The sequence below is a fragment of the Oculina patagonica genome, chromosome 11, assembly GCF_052425735.1.
Source record: "Oculina patagonica isolate OP01 chromosome 11, crgOcupat, whole genome shotgun sequence".
Lineage (NCBI taxonomy): Eukaryota > Metazoa > Cnidaria > Anthozoa > Scleractinia > Oculinidae > Oculina > Oculina patagonica.
The window spans coordinates 10,603,522-10,619,696 of NC_135768.1; the positions used below are offsets into that span (position 1 = coordinate 10,603,522).

General features: G+C 37.4%; 2 protein-coding genes and 1 pseudogene across 2 annotated transcripts in view; 2 read left to right on the plus strand and 1 right to left on the minus strand.

Annotated features, from left to right (window-relative positions):
- Nucleotides 1-16,175, plus strand: part of LOC144630246 (uncharacterized) — a 148,550-nt gene that overhangs the window by 79,391 nt on the left and 52,984 nt on the right. The gene's annotated exons all lie outside the window — the stretch shown is intronic.
- On the minus strand, nt 30-10,355 carry LOC144630832 (uncharacterized). The gene is made up of 8 exons (XM_078489191.1): nt 10,231-10,355; nt 8,100-8,201; nt 5,047-5,508; nt 2,653-2,685; nt 1,816-1,845; nt 1,635-1,667; nt 838-947; nt 30-422 (listed from the first exon to the last, which is right to left on the minus strand). The coding sequence occupies exons 1-8, from the start codon at nt 10,321-10,323 to the stop codon at nt 374-376; spliced, it is 912 nt and encodes a 303-aa protein (XP_078345317.1). The 5' UTR covers nt 10,324-10,355; the 3' UTR covers nt 30-373.
- On the plus strand, nt 15,378-16,038 carry LOC144630833 (uncharacterized; annotated as a pseudogene).

A 16,175-nucleotide genomic window follows, 5' to 3' on the forward strand; every position in this document is an offset into this window, starting at 1 on the left:
AGTGAAAGTGAGATATTCCATAGTATACCACGAGGAAGTGTTGTGTAACTATTTTATACCATGCCATAGAAAATACGCTTACTAAATTTCGTCGAGAATACAATCGCAGCGTACGATGGGAAGGTTGAGTTGAATACCGTCGAATATACAACGGATTTCCTGTATTCTGATTGGCTGTATTTTCTATGGCATGGTATAAAATAGGGTTTAACGCGCTACAGGAATAATAACCAACCAAGTAAATTGGATTCCGTTGGGGAGTGAAATGTCAGTAGTCTCTCGCCTTACTTGCGCAAAAAGCTATGTATGTATGTGTATGTATGTATGCCCTCAGATACCACTGATTTTTCATGCTAGGATCCCGTTACTTTTATCATACTTGTACCTCCTTAATTCGAAAAGAATAAAATTCTTCTTGATACCTGCGTAGAAATTAAACATTATATTCACCAAGTTGCTTTTATTTTTTTCTTTCAATATGCTACGCGGCAGATCTGACACACATTCCTATAACATTTTCTTGAAAAAGAAGATATTAATTAGATATTATTACAGCGTATTTTACTTGTGCAGTATACTTGTGAGAGATCACACTTCTTGCTTATTTTGGGAAAAACTCAAACTTTGTTGAACTGGGATGGTTTGATCAGAACATTTGAAGTTTCTTAAGCTGACCCAACATTCATCAAGTGTGATTTTTTTTCATAACTAGTGACAGTAACAAAGTTGAAGTAAGATCGAGAAGAAGCATTGGTTCACAAGTGAAAGATATATATCTCACTTGTTTAAATTACACCAGGCAGGAACTAATCTTATAAATCAACGCAAGCCCCATACCTTACTAGTTCCTGCAATTCTGCTACTTGGTTCTCAAGCGAGTTTCGTTCTTGTGTAGCTTTGGCGAGTCGGGTCTGCATCTCATTTCTTTCTTGTTCTACTTCAGCCAACTAGAGATACAATGAAAAATCAAATCAAGTTAGTTATAGATGTCAACTAGTTGCCTGGCTCCACTAGCCTCTATGGTTATTCCAGGCAGCCAATACTCTTACTTTATTTAATTATTTTCCTGCCTGTATTAATCTATTTGTGTAAGTGCAAGAGTATATTAAAGGTTGATGTTGTTGGAACTACGTTATTATATTCCCACTGGTGTTTGCATTTAACCCATGGTTACTACAGACAAAATAAATAAAAAATGCCAGATATAGTAGCGGCCTCCAGCCTCCGTTTTCAAAAGAATAGCATAGCTGAGATCACATTGACCTGAAATGTTTCTTCCAACCATCTGTTTTATTAAATCAGAGGCGTTATCGTCTCAATTTTCCCTGGCACAAAGGAAAATCCCCTGACTTTTTCTTTTTTTTTTTATCGTCTCAATTTTTCCTGGCACAAAGGAAAATCCCCTGACTTTTTCTTGACCTTCAAGAATTTAATCCAACGATCAACAACTTAAACCGACAAACAAACAAACAAATGCACAGAAGCAACAGAGGGTTAAGGTGTTGGTAGCTGTTAACCCGTTCACTCAGCTCAAAATTCATCCTAGCCAGTCCCTGTTAAGCGTCAGAAAACTACTACTAAAACAAAAACAACAATAGAAAAAAAAAACTTTAAAAACAAAACTAATAGCGTACCTTCGTAAGAAGCTCTCTCTCTTTCTTTTGATTCTGTTGGATATAATTAATAATTAATAATACTGTCGAACCAAAACTGTTTAAGGACCAAATAATTGATTTATAACGCAACAGACGCAAGTACAAGAACATTCATATTTAATAACCATCTGACAAAAAAAAACCTCTATTCTTACATTACCTCTTGTTCTAAGAACGGAACGTCTTCGTTCTAAATGGAAGAGAACATACAAAGATGACATATTTCTAATCCTTTACTAGAATGATCTAAATTGAATTTTTCGTTACAATATCAATACATTTTTAAGACGAAAGGTGATGCGAAAAAAGAAAAACACCAGCTAGGGGGTATTACCATGATACAGGGCACAGCGATACCAAAACCAATACCGTATTTACTCGAATAAGCGCCGCCCCCGAATAAGCACCGCCCCCGAACAAGCGCCGCATTTGGGACGAAAACGTTAATAAGCCCCGCCCCGAATAAGCGCCGCAGTCTCGATGCGGTGCTTATTCCAGGATTTCCGTATAACTAAAAATAGCGCTACAAAGCAACTCTAAAACAGCCTTGGAAATTTCTTTTCGTCAAAAGCGATGTTTCGCAGTTCAAAGAAGTTATATTTTATCGCTCGCCCATCTTACAACACGTGGTTCTATTAACATTGTGAAGGGCGTGAACTTTGTCGGGACAGCAAGCGCAAGAGACGAAGACTGACAATTAAAAGTCCATTCTTTAAATTACTGTAAAAGTTTCGTCCAGATTAGATTGTTCGCGGCGTCCAGTTTTTAAATAAGCGCCGCCCTGAAATAAGCGCCGCCCTCGAAGAAGCCCCGCACTTGACGCGCGAAAAATTTAATAAGCGCCGCGGCGCTTATTAGTAAATACGGTATTCTGCGAGGAAAATTTGGAGTGAAAGTATTAAACAAAATACACTCGTTAATGGAATTACTCCATACGTACAACTTGAGACATGATAAACGAATTGTCTGAAAAAAAAAAGAAACGTTAGTTGCTTACCAGAATTTTCATCTCACGATCTTTTCTTTCAAGCTGTAGAAGAAAAGCAGATAAAAGGAAGAAATAAATTACTTGTGTACAACAGATGTTTGGTGCAGTTATGTTAACACGATAATAAGAAAAAGATGAAAATTAAAATGTTTAATCGCCCGGTCGGAGTTTTTAAAACAAGGCAAAGCTACAATAAGAAGGCAAAACACTGTATTTACCAACGATTGTGTCTCCAGCTCAGTAGCTTCGGTCTGAAAAAAATATCAACACGATTTAGAAGATATAATCATACAAGAAAAGGTAAGTGTACGCAAGAATACTCAAACTACATTTAACAAGACGCATTTTTCAAACAGCAAAGTTAATGCACCACCATAACGCTCCAGTAAAGTAACCGTAAGTGTTACAAATATATGAATGAATAATGTTTTGTATTAATATTCTCTGGTGAGATGTTATCGATAAAAGTTTCTAACCGAGAGTTGTGGAACATTTAACTATACCTTCATAGAGCGAGTGAGATTCTCTTTGTTTTGCAAAACAATAATCATAAACAATACATTTTATTAAGAGGGAAAGCAGGACACATGCTCATAACCAAAAAGTAGTCTGCGAGCTAGGTTTGGTTAGAACATTGTTTGCAAATAAAACTTAGAATTGTGCAAGTTATACAGTCTTCCATTTGGAAAGTCATCATGCTGGAATATGCAATTGTCCAAATAATAAAAATCTGTTAAATAAATATCTGGTGTAGGTTTAAAATTAACGCGCAAAGGTATCATTTGAACAAAACTTTCAATTGAAGACAACCATTAAAATATATATTATATAAATTATAAAACTTAACCAAAATGCTGGGATAAGTTATCGCACCTTGTTACAGAATTGAATTCCAGTTAATTTTTGTTGAATTTTTAGAGAAGAGTGTTTTCCACTTACTCCTTGAAGGTCGTGTTGTTCAATGTCTATTGTACAAATGAGACATTCTGGATATTTCCTGCAAACCGGCCAATTAACTTCGCACTTTTCTTGCGAACAACCGGGCGATACGTCTATATATATGACTTGATCCAAGCTACAGTTATTGTTGACTTCTACAGAATCACCTTCATCTTCGTTAGAAACAACAAATTCGTCATCTTTTGACTGATGGATATGTAGACACGAAAGAGAGTTCATACCCCTTTATATGCGAAGTACTGCCAGCTTCAATTTCCAATGCAAGTTTGCTAAAAATATCGGATTCTTTCAAGTTTTGCTCGGATGTCATTGCTTTTCTAGCATCAGAATTCGAAGCCTCGGAGCAAACGACTAGATTTGAAACTAGTAGAGTTGGTAGTTTTAGACTGTAATCGAAATTAACCGGCGAATTAAGTCTGCACCCGCTCAAAGATTGCTGCCGATCCATTTCAAGCTTTCTCCCTTCAACTAATGCTTCCCATCCGAAGAAATGTTAACTGTGAATGCTGCTCTCATGTACGCATTCCAAACAATACAAAAATGAAAACTCCTTCGTTTTTAGGCACTTTTTTACGAAATTGAAATGCTCAATCTGTAGCTTTGGAAGTGAAGGCTACAGTTATATAACATCAGTTGAATATGCGTTGCTTAGCACTTTGGTCGGCAGTTTTACTTGATGTTCATTAAGCTTCTTTTCATTCGTTCTTGGCATTATTCCGTTTGGTCATGTGACTTATCGACTGTACATACATTATTGATCAAAATTTACGAAAAAATGCATCTATCTTGCTTTAGAGTGGTTTTAAATTTCGACACATAGTACAGATCCATTGCTTTTTGGCGAGTTAGTCTTTACCGACCGCAGCTATTACGTACACTACAACACTCTTACAATAAACTACAACAGTCAAAATGGAAAACGTTCTGCCGAATAAGCTCAAAAACTTAAAACAAATTTTGGTATATTGCTTAGTCTATTGTTCTAAGGTGTTTCAAGGACCTGCTAAGGAAAATGACGAGTTTCTGTCTTATCTACACACAAAAAGTTTTCTGTTAGAGACGTTTTGGGTTTTAATATGCGCTTGCTTTAGTTTCGTTCGTCATTGGCTCAAACCAATCAGGATAGGCAAGCTGTTCTCTCAGCCAATCAGGTGCAATACTTTTCCCGCGCTAACAAGCGGCTGGAAGCATTCCTACGAGTTCATTCATAGCGGTATCTACGCCATAGTCCATTTCGCAGATACAGTGGCCGTGTTGATTCTACCCCAAAGGCATCCTATAATATTTAATAGAGTTTTTATGATGGTAATTGCAGAATTATAACAATAAAAGAATAAATCATATCAATAACCATTATAGGATGCCCTGGGGGCAAAATCAATATGGCTGCCGTATCTGCGAAATGGACTATTGTGATTGCTAAAATGTGTGTTGCGTTCTTACCTTAGGCTGTCTTCCTAGGAACCCAATCTTCTCGTTCAATGCGTCTATTTCGCCACGATTAAATAAAGCGACTCGCTTTTGAACAATTCCCCGTGGAATTTCAACAATTCCCCCCGTGTCCTCGACAGGGACAGGCGATTCTACACGTGATGAAGAGGGCTCTGAAGAGGGTTTGCTGTCCGAGCGAAAGCGCTGGCGAGAGGACGCCCGAAGTGTGGCTGCGTCTCTGGGTGGAGAAGATTCATCAGGCATCACTTTAGATTCACCAACTATGATCCCTGAATAGTCCATGAAGTCATCTTTACCCTCGAAATCCGAACTTTTAACCGGAACGTAAGAAACTTGAGGAGATAGCTCAAGCTCCAAACCGCTGTCTTCAAGGTAACGTGGAGTGATAGTCTCCTCAACGGAGCTTGGTACTGGGCTGATGACGTCAAATGTGGTCTGTGTGATCTCTCTTTCCTGCAAATTGAGAGAATCAAATGTTTTAACCATTTTACCTTCAAGTTTAGGAGTGACATATTTCTTACAGTACACAAGTAGTTTAGTTTTATGAGGAGAATTGGTGTTATATAAACTTTTTCTCATGTTGATCTGACCCTTCCTTCACGAGAACTTTCAGGGAGAGTTTGTCTTGTAAACTTTCCTCAAAACGAAACACTACGTTACAAAACAGTGCAGCGAAACCTTTTTTTCTAAAGGAAAAAATCGATGACAAACCGTGCAAAACATCCAGAACAAATTTAAAGCGAGACAGTGAATAAAAGACTGAATTTTACTTGCTTTGTGAAACATTTGAGAAAAAAAATTAAGCAATAGGAAAAGATAACAACGTTTTGATGACGCCACGTCGTTCTATTTTCCTATCGCTTATTTTTCTACTAAAATTTCACTTGCGTCAAATTAAATATAGATTCGTTTGGAAACATAAAATCTGCGTTACCGTCAGCTTCTTTTTTTTCGAAACATGATCCTCAATGAAACCTATCTCTCAACCTCGTCACCAGGGCGCTATTCCCTTCAGAGCTTTTCCCGCTTTTCCCGCCCCTCCCGCTCTGAAGGGAAAAGCGCCCGGGGACGAGGTTGACCTATCCCTAGCTTTATAAACATCTGATTTCGTTTTTTTTTTCTAAGAAATCTATTGTCTAGGCCCTAGCGATGTCTGTCAAAACCAGAGCAAAATTCAACTCAGAAATAAGGCGGTATGTTTATCTTAACTGTTTCTGAGCCACCCCTCGGTGACAAGGTCAGACGCTTTGCGTAAGAGACATTTTGTTTCACAATGCCTGAATGCGCCCACGATTAACAAAACGTTTGCACCGTGAAATCAACATGGGGCGTTTTATTACAATGTACAACGTGAATGCAATACACTTTTCAAATAGTGAAAAGCAAAAAAGAACATTACTTGTACAGTGCTCACGCCACGGGGTACACAATTTTCCTGACGTCGAGTTTAAAGTAATCGCAATACCTCGGTGTGTTTGCAGAAAATTCTTGCGTTTTTAATTTCCATATTTTAACATATTCGCTCAGGAAGCCGCGAATATAAAATAAATGAGATGTCGAGCGCTTACTTAATAGATAGAAACAAACATCAATGTTTTGGGCGATATTACAGATAACATAACCAAAATTACTCGAACTCAATTTAATTTTAGCAAGGCATATGACTTATCGTGGTTACCAAGAAGGACCGCGAAACTCAGCTGTGACTTTAAGTCACAGCTGATATCATAAGAAAGAAATCTTCGAACCCCCCAACACCTTCACCTGAAGAACTGGTTGGGATGTTCTTCAGTTGGGCTGATCCAATGAATAGTCAGAGTTTCGCGGTCCTTCCTTACATCAAAGGCATTACCGAACCTCTTACAAGAATTCTCAAAAGTCACGATATCCGAGTAACCAACAAACCAATCAAGACACTACAACAAGAGTTCCCTGTTCCCAAGTTTCTACCTCGGATCGACGACCAGTGCAATGTTGTTTACAAAATCTCTTGTGCGTCTTGTCCCTGGAGTTACATCGACGAGACAAAAAGATCGTTCAGCACACGGCGAAAAGAACACATCAGGAATACTTAACAATGCGCTAAAGGCTCCAATGTAGCAAAACATGCCTGGACTCTTGATCACGCCATCGACTTTGAAAACGCGGAGATAATTGACAAGGGAAACAATCGCATTAGAAAGACACTTGAATCGTGGCACACGGCAAAAACGGTCGAGGCCGACAACAATTCGTGCCCTCTGCCAGGACAATATAACATTCTTTTAAACAAACAATAATTTATACACTTTTAGCATTCCGTTTAACATTCTTTTACACATACTTTTAACTTTTTAATTTATGCGATTCGCTAGTCATATTTAAATTTTTAGGTCCATTTTATCACTTCATTTTTATCCGTCGAAGACAGCAGTCTGGCTGTCGGAAGCTAATAATTTTTAAAATATTTTTACCAGAGAACGCTTTTTACCTTCTTACAATGAATCCTGGTATCGGATCTTCAATATTTTTAAATAAAAAATCTGTTAAATAAATATCTGGTGTAGGTTTAAAATTAACGCGCAAAGGTATCATTTGAACAAAACTTTCAATTAAAGACAACCATTAAAATATATATTATATAAATTATAAAACCAAACCAAAATGCTGGGATAAGTTATCGCACCTTGTTACAGAATTGAATTCCAGTTCGGCCGTAAAAGGTACGCATAGGCTTAACACGTTAACCGAAATTCTAGAGTTTCCACGGTATAAGAAAACGTATTTTGCTCTGTTTCCTTCTCATCTTTTTAGACATCATCAGTCTTCACTTACTTGCGTCTCAAAGGGTATTTTATGATTAACGTTTTGCTAAGAAAATAATTATTTTATTGTACCTCTTTTTAGCGGCCACTTTTCAAAGTCCCGAGGGTGGCCGCTTAATAGAGGTCGGACTGTATATATACCCGCAAACTGACATTCAAAATTAGCTGAAACTGCAAACCGCGAGTATAATTTATAGACCCTCTTTGTCATTAGCTTAATTAATGTGTTTCAGTTTTTACCTCCTTGTTGCTCAGTTCACCAGTCCACTCACAACCTTTCCTCGGACATTTGATGGCGAAAGATATAATCTTCCTTTCTGTTGCTTTGTCAGGGAAGACATCCTAAAATGGAACCAAATGTACAATATATTATAACTTTACGCTAAAAAGCCTTCTCTGAATAGTTGTATCAAGGTAGCTTGTACTAGAAATTTGCTGTAAGACACTACCTCTCTGGGAGCTCTATTTTCATTCGCCCGCTGTAAACACTACCTCTATTGTTATTCAGGGCTAGGGGCATTGTTGTCACCTGTTATCTATTGTTTTAAGAACCAATGAGTTAACTCGTTCCGAGAGGTAGTGAGCGACGAAATTTGCTCCACAGACTGAGCTCAGAAGCACAAAGAAAGGCAGAACAGATTTTACTTTCCAAGACTAATATAACAATGAAGGTAATCAAGCCCTTTATATTGCAGACTAAAACAAACACTCTGAAATTATACAACACTTTGTAATTATTTTCAGGCTAGTTCTACTTCCAATGGATGCTGATTTTTAAATTAACAAGCCTGAAATGTCAGTTATAAACTCTCCCTCAGTACAATTAAGGCCGGGCAAGAAAATCGACTGACATTTTAGGAGACAACTGACATTAATCTGCAGGCTATTATTATGAAAATGTTTTATAAAAAACACTCACCTGGTTTTGGTCTTGAACTTCTTGCCTGTTAAAGTACATTTTAACAAGAAATTAAATAAAATGACTTATGGGTTTTCAAAGATACCTTGAATGCATTGTGTTGTTTCAGTAAATATAATTTATTATAATAATTTAAATCCCCAACCCTGGTGAAAATTCCAGTTAAGCGTTATACGTTCCTTTAAACATTTTGTCTTTTGAGACCTCCCATCCCCTCGGAATTTCCAATGAACATGCATTTCCCCCACCTTTGCTGGGATATTTCCTTGTTTGTCTTTCTAATTTCATCTTTAACTGATTGTTTTGAAATAAAACGGCCACACCTGTGGCCAAAATATCCCAAATGGGAATGTCTGTTTTTGTCCCAGCAAACAGAGCTCAGCCAAAGCAGCACAAATACCTTACAAATAAGTACGTTTTCATTAATTAAGATGGAGCAAGATACATAAATATAATTTATTATAATAATTTAAATCCCCAACCCTGGTGAAAATTCCAGTTAAGCGTAATACGTTCTTTTAAACATTTTGTCTTTTGAGACCTCCCATCCCCTCGGAATTTCCGATGAACATCCATTGGGTGGATATGGATATTTTCTGGAACTACCGAATTACAACAATTGTCTATTCTGTCTGGTCCTCTGAGATTAAATATTGCTTCTTCTTTTTTTAAATTATTAAAAACTGTTTTTGTGAAATTAATTATACAAATACATTAATTATAATATTATTAATTAAACTTATAAATATATTTTATTGCATTTAACACATATTATTAAATATTATAAATTATTATTATTACAAATAAAAAAGAGATAATAGAGATAATACGGTCAGCAATACTGTTATATTATACTTATGAAACTATGACTGGCACGGGATATTTCCACCCTTCTTCTTTCCACAAATTCCCCCCCCCCCCCCCCCCATTGATTTATCAGAGATAGTAACCGTTTGCTTTTTAATTTGCATCAAGTGGTCTCATGTGTTTAAGCCTTTCAAGGGGTCACTACATTCTATTCTATCAAAATAATTAATGCAGTAGTTAAAAAAAAATATGTTAAGCAATCATCTTAACATAATTAAGCTTTGTTATTCTTTGTTTTGTGTATTCGCTCTTCAGGAATACGAATCAAACCCGTTTCAAAGTTGTGAAAGTCTAGCACCGAATCTTTGTGTTATTCTTTGACTGTTTCGAAAACATGATTTCCAAATTCTGCTCAACGGACAAGATTGAGCGAACGTTGATTTTATGCATTTAGTATCATGCCGAATCACAGACACCATCAATATTTTCCTGCCTTGCAACTCATTTGCTGATTGAAAACTTCCACAAGGAAGTTTTATGGTCATAATTGGTAGACTGACGCAGGATACTGACTTAGCTGCTGAATTTAAGCTGCAGTTTATCCTTTTGATGTTTATATGCTACAAGCTTCTACATAAACCGCACCTTGTGAAATGTTCCTCGAGGCATTCTTTGCAAAATCTGTGGCCACATCTCGTTTGAACAGGCTCCCTTAGCGGCAAATGACATATTGAGCATTGAACATCTTCTTCGACTGCATTTACAAAGTCTTCGTCATGAACTGAAGGCAGTTGATTTCTTTGAACTCCTGCCATTTTGAAAAGCACTCGAAATTGATTTTTCCGCGTTTTTGAAAAATTAGCGGAAAAATATTCTCTTGTCGGTATGAACTATCTAGGGACTTGGCAAGAGTATTTTAGGAGTGTTTGTATGCTAATTTCTTCATCTTGGTGTTTTTCTTCTCTCACGTAATATTTCAAAAACGAGTACGGGTGTTTCATCGGGGTTTCCAAACACGAGTGTATTTATTGTTTTCGAGTGTTTGGAAACTCCGATGAAACACGAAGCACGAGTTTTTGAAACAGCTTCTCAATCGGCGCCTAATTGCAAACAAAATATATTATTCCCGAAAACTTAATTTTTTATTTCTTTTGTATAATTAGCGTACAGTTTGCAATCGGGGCCTTATTTTGCAAACAAAGGATATTATTCACGAAAACATTGAATTGTTGCTATCTTTTGGTTAATTAGCGCATAGTTTGTGATGATTATGTAAGATCCGTGTTTCTCACAACTAAGCTCGTTTACTTCAAGCCGCCACAATTTGCATGCAGTGGCGTCCTGTTGGTTTTGTAACGTGGACGGGTTAGCTGAGGATGAATTTCGCCGGTTTCGGCCGCCCAAAAATTTGCAAGAAAATTTCTTGCTTACACAGTCAAAGCATAGTGGACAAGTGAGCCGTTGAGGTTTTGAGAATCGAACTTGCCAAACAGCGCGCGAGCAAAAATCCCTTTTAGCTTCTACTTGACCCGGCAAGTGTGTTCAAGGATTATGATGTTTACCGCGTGCGAAGTCTTGAAGAGAAGTTGGAGAACCTGAATGGTCAGCCTTTAAAATATTGGCTCACAAAGTTCGTTCACCAAAAACTCGGTTGGGAATAAGAACGGTGGTCGATCGCTACGAGATGTTCAGGAATGTTTCTGAATTGCACTAGCACTGTAAACGTAAATTTTAGAGTGATTCTACTTAAGCCGTGAAACAGAAGCTTGTCTATTCAGTCGGTGTTTGTGTTATTAATATTTAAATTAGGATAACCCCGCATCACAAGGGTTTGACGTTTTATCAAACTCTAGAGTTTGATATTTCATCAAACTATTGTAGAAAGGCCTCTTTCCAGGGGGTCTGAATGGGGTTTAGTGTTTAGTGTTATTTGCCCTTAATTTTTAGTGTTTGCTGTTAAATTAGCCAATTTTTTAATGTTTACTCTTTCAGGAGAAAATACTGTTAAGTGTTTGGAGGGTTTTTCAGTAATAAAATCATTCAAGAACTTTAGTCGCGACTTCGTCGCGATTTCGTCGCTAAAGTCTAGAGTCGACTTGTAGCAAGTCTAGATCAATACGACACCAACTCAGAGAGCGATGTGAACATACATTACTTGCAAAAAAAATTCGGACGTTTATTTTTCGGACAATTAGGTCTTATTATCTCATTTCGGACACTTTGCTGAAACATAGTTAAAGTAAATTTACGTCTACAAAACATGAATTTGACTAAAACAATATCTGTAAAACTGATAGTTTTATTGCACCCTCAAGGTTTAACAGGTACACCGAAAGAAAAATAACAAAAATCCTACCAAGCCTTTACGTATCTTAAGCAGTGTCTCAACTAGAGTTACCTCTATAAAAGCCGGAAACTTAAAGCTTTAGAGCACAAGGTGTCCATGGTGGCCTATTGCTAATGATCTGTGACAAGATCTTCAAAAGGATCTTCTGGTTCTAAAACATATTAAAAGTTTTAACCCTACTGTAAAAAATTCGGACGCTTAAAATTTCGGGCGCTTAAAAAAACGGACGGTTTTTATTTTTGGACACTTTTAATGTCCGGAATTAACATCGCCCGAAATTTTTTACAAGTGATGTAACGGTCAGCGAGCTGGTCGTGCCATCCGCGTTTATTTTCGCCTTGATTTGTAGAAACCGTTCTGGACGATCAGGTATAACATATATCCATGAGCTTTTGACAAGGAAGGAATGACATTAATCTGTCATTTTTGTTGAGCATTGTATCCTATTTAATGACAAATAATATCCTGTTTTTATATAAATTAGAGTGAATTTCAAGGATTTCACTCAGGGCTGAAAAAATCGTATCTTTACACTGTAGAAAAGCAATCTTTCACGTGTGAATATAACGACGAAATATAGACGAAAAATTTCGGATTTCTCCTCGGAAATCTTTGGTAGTCTTTGGACATCTTCGGCAATCTTCGAACAACTTCGGTAGTCTCCGGATATCTTCGGAAGTTTTCAGAAATCTTCGGGAATCTTCGGTAGTCTTCGGAGATCTTCCGAAATGATCGGGAATCGTCGGAAAATTGCCGAAAACGGCTCGATGTACTTAACAAAATAATAATTTATTGGCCTTTTTGGAGCCGTTTTTGTTTCTTTCTTGATAAAATTTACTGTTATAGTGAATTTTTTACTGTTAGTGTTAAAATGCCTAAAATTTAACTGTTTCATGTTACAGAGCCAAAAAATTAAGTGTTTAGCGTTATTGAGGTACCCCATTCAGACCCTCTTTCCAGTGCTTCATGGGGTTTTCAAACCACATGCACCTGACCAAATTGGCGTATCCTGATTGGCTTGTCAATTCATGAATTATTAATGAGTTTGAGGAAAGCTGACTTAAGATACGAAAGTGTTCATTTTCTCCTTTTCTACTATAAACAGCCTTCAGCAAGGCCAAAAGGTGTCTATCTTTTGAATTTTCACGATTAACAACGATGAACCATCAGTAAACAGAGAACATCCCTAATATTCTTTTTTAGACCGATAGTTAATCGTGGTAAATCGTCCAAATTTACACATTTTCGCCAATTTTGTGGCATTCTAGCGAGATATTTTTTACAAAAAATCATTTATCTCTAGTCTTGGGGAATTTCAGCGATAAATGGAAGTATTTTCTAGCCTAATGATATCCTAGATCTTGTTAAACATTAATCTCAATCGCCCAGGAATTTGGTTTCGCGCTCTGGAGAACTTGTATTGCTGCTTTTTCCAAAAATTACCCGGCTGCTTTGTAACACTGATACGGACATAGTCAACTCGAGTATCATTGCAGAAACCCCGCTTAACGCTCTTAAACAAGAAAATGAATAATACGACCCGAGAGAGCCACGTGCTAAGAACCATGGACAGGTTCTGAACCCGCTTTGTCTTTATTTTCTCAACTAAACACATTATTTTTTACTCCAAATAATCAAAAATACTCTTACGCCACACATTTAGCGTGCTTTCTAAAAATAGCCCAGTTAGAGCTAAGATAGGTAACGGATATCCTTTATTTTCACGCAAATAGACCTCAGACAATCTTTGACAAAAGTGAGTTGACACATTGACTTCGCACCGCTGGTTTTACCACTAGTTTTTAAATTTTATGACTGTCTGCTAAATAACCCCCCTTCCCCGCATCTAATGTTGTAAAATTGTAGCAAAGAGCTACTTAAAACAGACTACAACATTGATATTGGGGGAAAGGGGTTGGGAAAGTGGGGTAAAAGGATAAAATTAGTTCAAATAACAATAAAATAGGGCCTTAATTGATTATGTGTCAACACTTTTGTCATTGATTGTTGGTACTGATTTCGAAGTGCAGATTTCCCAATTAATTTTGCTAGTAAAACTGATCTATTCCTCCGTCTGTCTAATTACCGCAAAAATATTATGCCTAAACTCGCGTAATACTTGCATTTGATATCACTTAAAACTTCAGTGTAGTCCAGGAAAGTTAACGGGATTAGGTACCATGTGGTCAAAATGCTTGCAACAAAATTTCTATCTTCAGGGACGTTTTCTTTAAGGACTCCAAAAAAACATATTAAAAGTCAACAAAAATCAACCTAGGGGAAATACGAAAAAAATCAAGTATTTTACCTCCGTAATTTTTCCCTTTAGACGCCATGTTTTTATGCAAATTAGCCTTATCACAGATACGTTTTACAACAAAACTCCATTTTATGTGGCATTTATCAACTAATGTTTTTAGTAAAGTGTGTTTAAAGGGCGAATTAAGGCTTTGGTTTGCTCATCGAACATTTTCGAAACGAAATATTACTTTCACTAAAAAGTTACGAAGTTTTAATGTGTTTAGCTGAACAGGGCACTTTGATATTACAACTGCAAAGTACAGTGTAAAAGTACAGTCTTTAAATCGCGTTCTTAGAGAGAACAAAATATGTAAGCACCCGGAAAGATTGAGTTTTCTCCAGTTTCGCGTTAAAACTGACGATAGAGTAAAAGGTCGACATCAGTTCCTTAATAGTTCCAGCCCAGTCCATCAGATTTGAAGTTTTCGACAGTGGACACGCCTTATAGTTCTGTCGCGCCAGTAAGCCGTAACGTGTCGTCTACTCATTCAAGTAATTTATTACGATAAACAAAACAAACATTGGATAACATGCTGTCTGATGGTAGTATCGATGAAGAGCCAAGGGCTACATTAGAGGATGTTGATTCAAGAATTAAAAAAGAGAAGAAAAGAAATAAAGCTAGCCGTACAGGGCGCCTCTGGCTTCAGTACATGAAAATGGTGAATGTACTGAAGCGTTTTCTAAGAGCAAAAAGGACGGGAGACTGGAATCTCCATTTGTCTTCATTGCAAGAGATCTTTCCTTATTTTGCGGCAGCTGGGCATGCCGTTTTTATTCTATTAACCGCCCTGGGCGCTTATTATTTTTTTGAATCTTGAGAGGGAGCGCTTATTCCAGGCTGGGCGCTTATTAAATTTTCACCATTTTTAACAAACTGTAGTAAGTTTATTTTGCAACAAAATAATAAATAATAACAACACGAGAAGATATATCAAAGCAGAATATTAACTGTTCGTTGAAAGTTTCTATAAAATACTAAGAAAACTCGGTCTTCCAGGGGTCTCTTAGTAGTACTTAGTCAATCAATACTCCTACAGGTGTCCTAGGCCTCTTGCGCACTTCAATTTTTTCTTGGAGGTAGGGGTGGGCGCTTATATTATTCGAGGTGGGCGCTTATTCGAGTTCGGGCGCTTAATCGAATAAATGCGGTAATTTGTATACCAAAACGATCTACGTGTACCTTCAGCAAATGGTTACACTGCGAACTGACCATCCAGATATCTATTTTCATTTTTTGAATGGTCTGCATGTTGTTCGCCGCACTGATGAATTTTGGGATGGTCTTTCAACTAATTTGATAACTGAAGAAACGCTGATGCGCAGCATCAAATCAACTGGCGGCCTTTCAAGAGAAAGAGGAATAGTTGAGCTGCAAAGATTAGTGTGAGTCAAGTCTCGGTGCCTGTCTGTTGCGACGTGAACAGGTCTATGCAAGATTTCACCGGCGTCGCTTACAACACTAGCGAGCAACACGTAGAAGCTTTAGACACTCGACAGAAGAAAGACTGCAAGGATACAGAGAAACTAGCCTGCTTTCTACGGATAAGGAACCCCTTTTCCAAGCGCGATACCTGACTAAGAAGCATAGTATCAGGAGTTGTAGCACAGGAATCTGTAAATGTTGGAATGATCATGCTGGACGATCCTTAAGTCTATGCAGGAAAGAGTATCAATGAGTATTCTTTTAAACGAAAGCAACAAGCTACCACCTTTGGATCAAAAGCGACTGTGGCAATCACAAGGATCATGTGCAAATTGATCCACAGTTGCTCTTTCAGCGATTGCTCGCTCTATGTTCTTGATGGAGGAGCACTACTGCTTCATCGTATCCCATGGAAACACGGTACAACCTTTTAGTGACATCTGAAGCTGCTATGTTCATTACGTTTCTCAAAATTATGACAGGTGTATTGTTGTTTTTGACGGTTAAAGACGCAAC

Bases quoted from the DNA above. Each gene is read 5' to 3' on its own strand.
- LOC144630832 (XM_078489191.1), bottom strand. From the start codon at position 10,323: ATGCTCAATATGTCATTTGCCGCTAAGGGAGCCTGTTCAAACGAGATG. The intron at 5,509-8,099 runs GTAAAAACTGAA...CTCAATTTGCAG, and splicing joins GTGAACTGAGCAACAAGGAG to GAAAGAGAGATCACACAGAC. The intron at 1,846-2,652 runs GTAAGCAACTAA...TCTTCCATTTAG, and splicing joins ATCGTGAGATGAAAATTCTG to AACGAAGACGTTCCGTTCTT.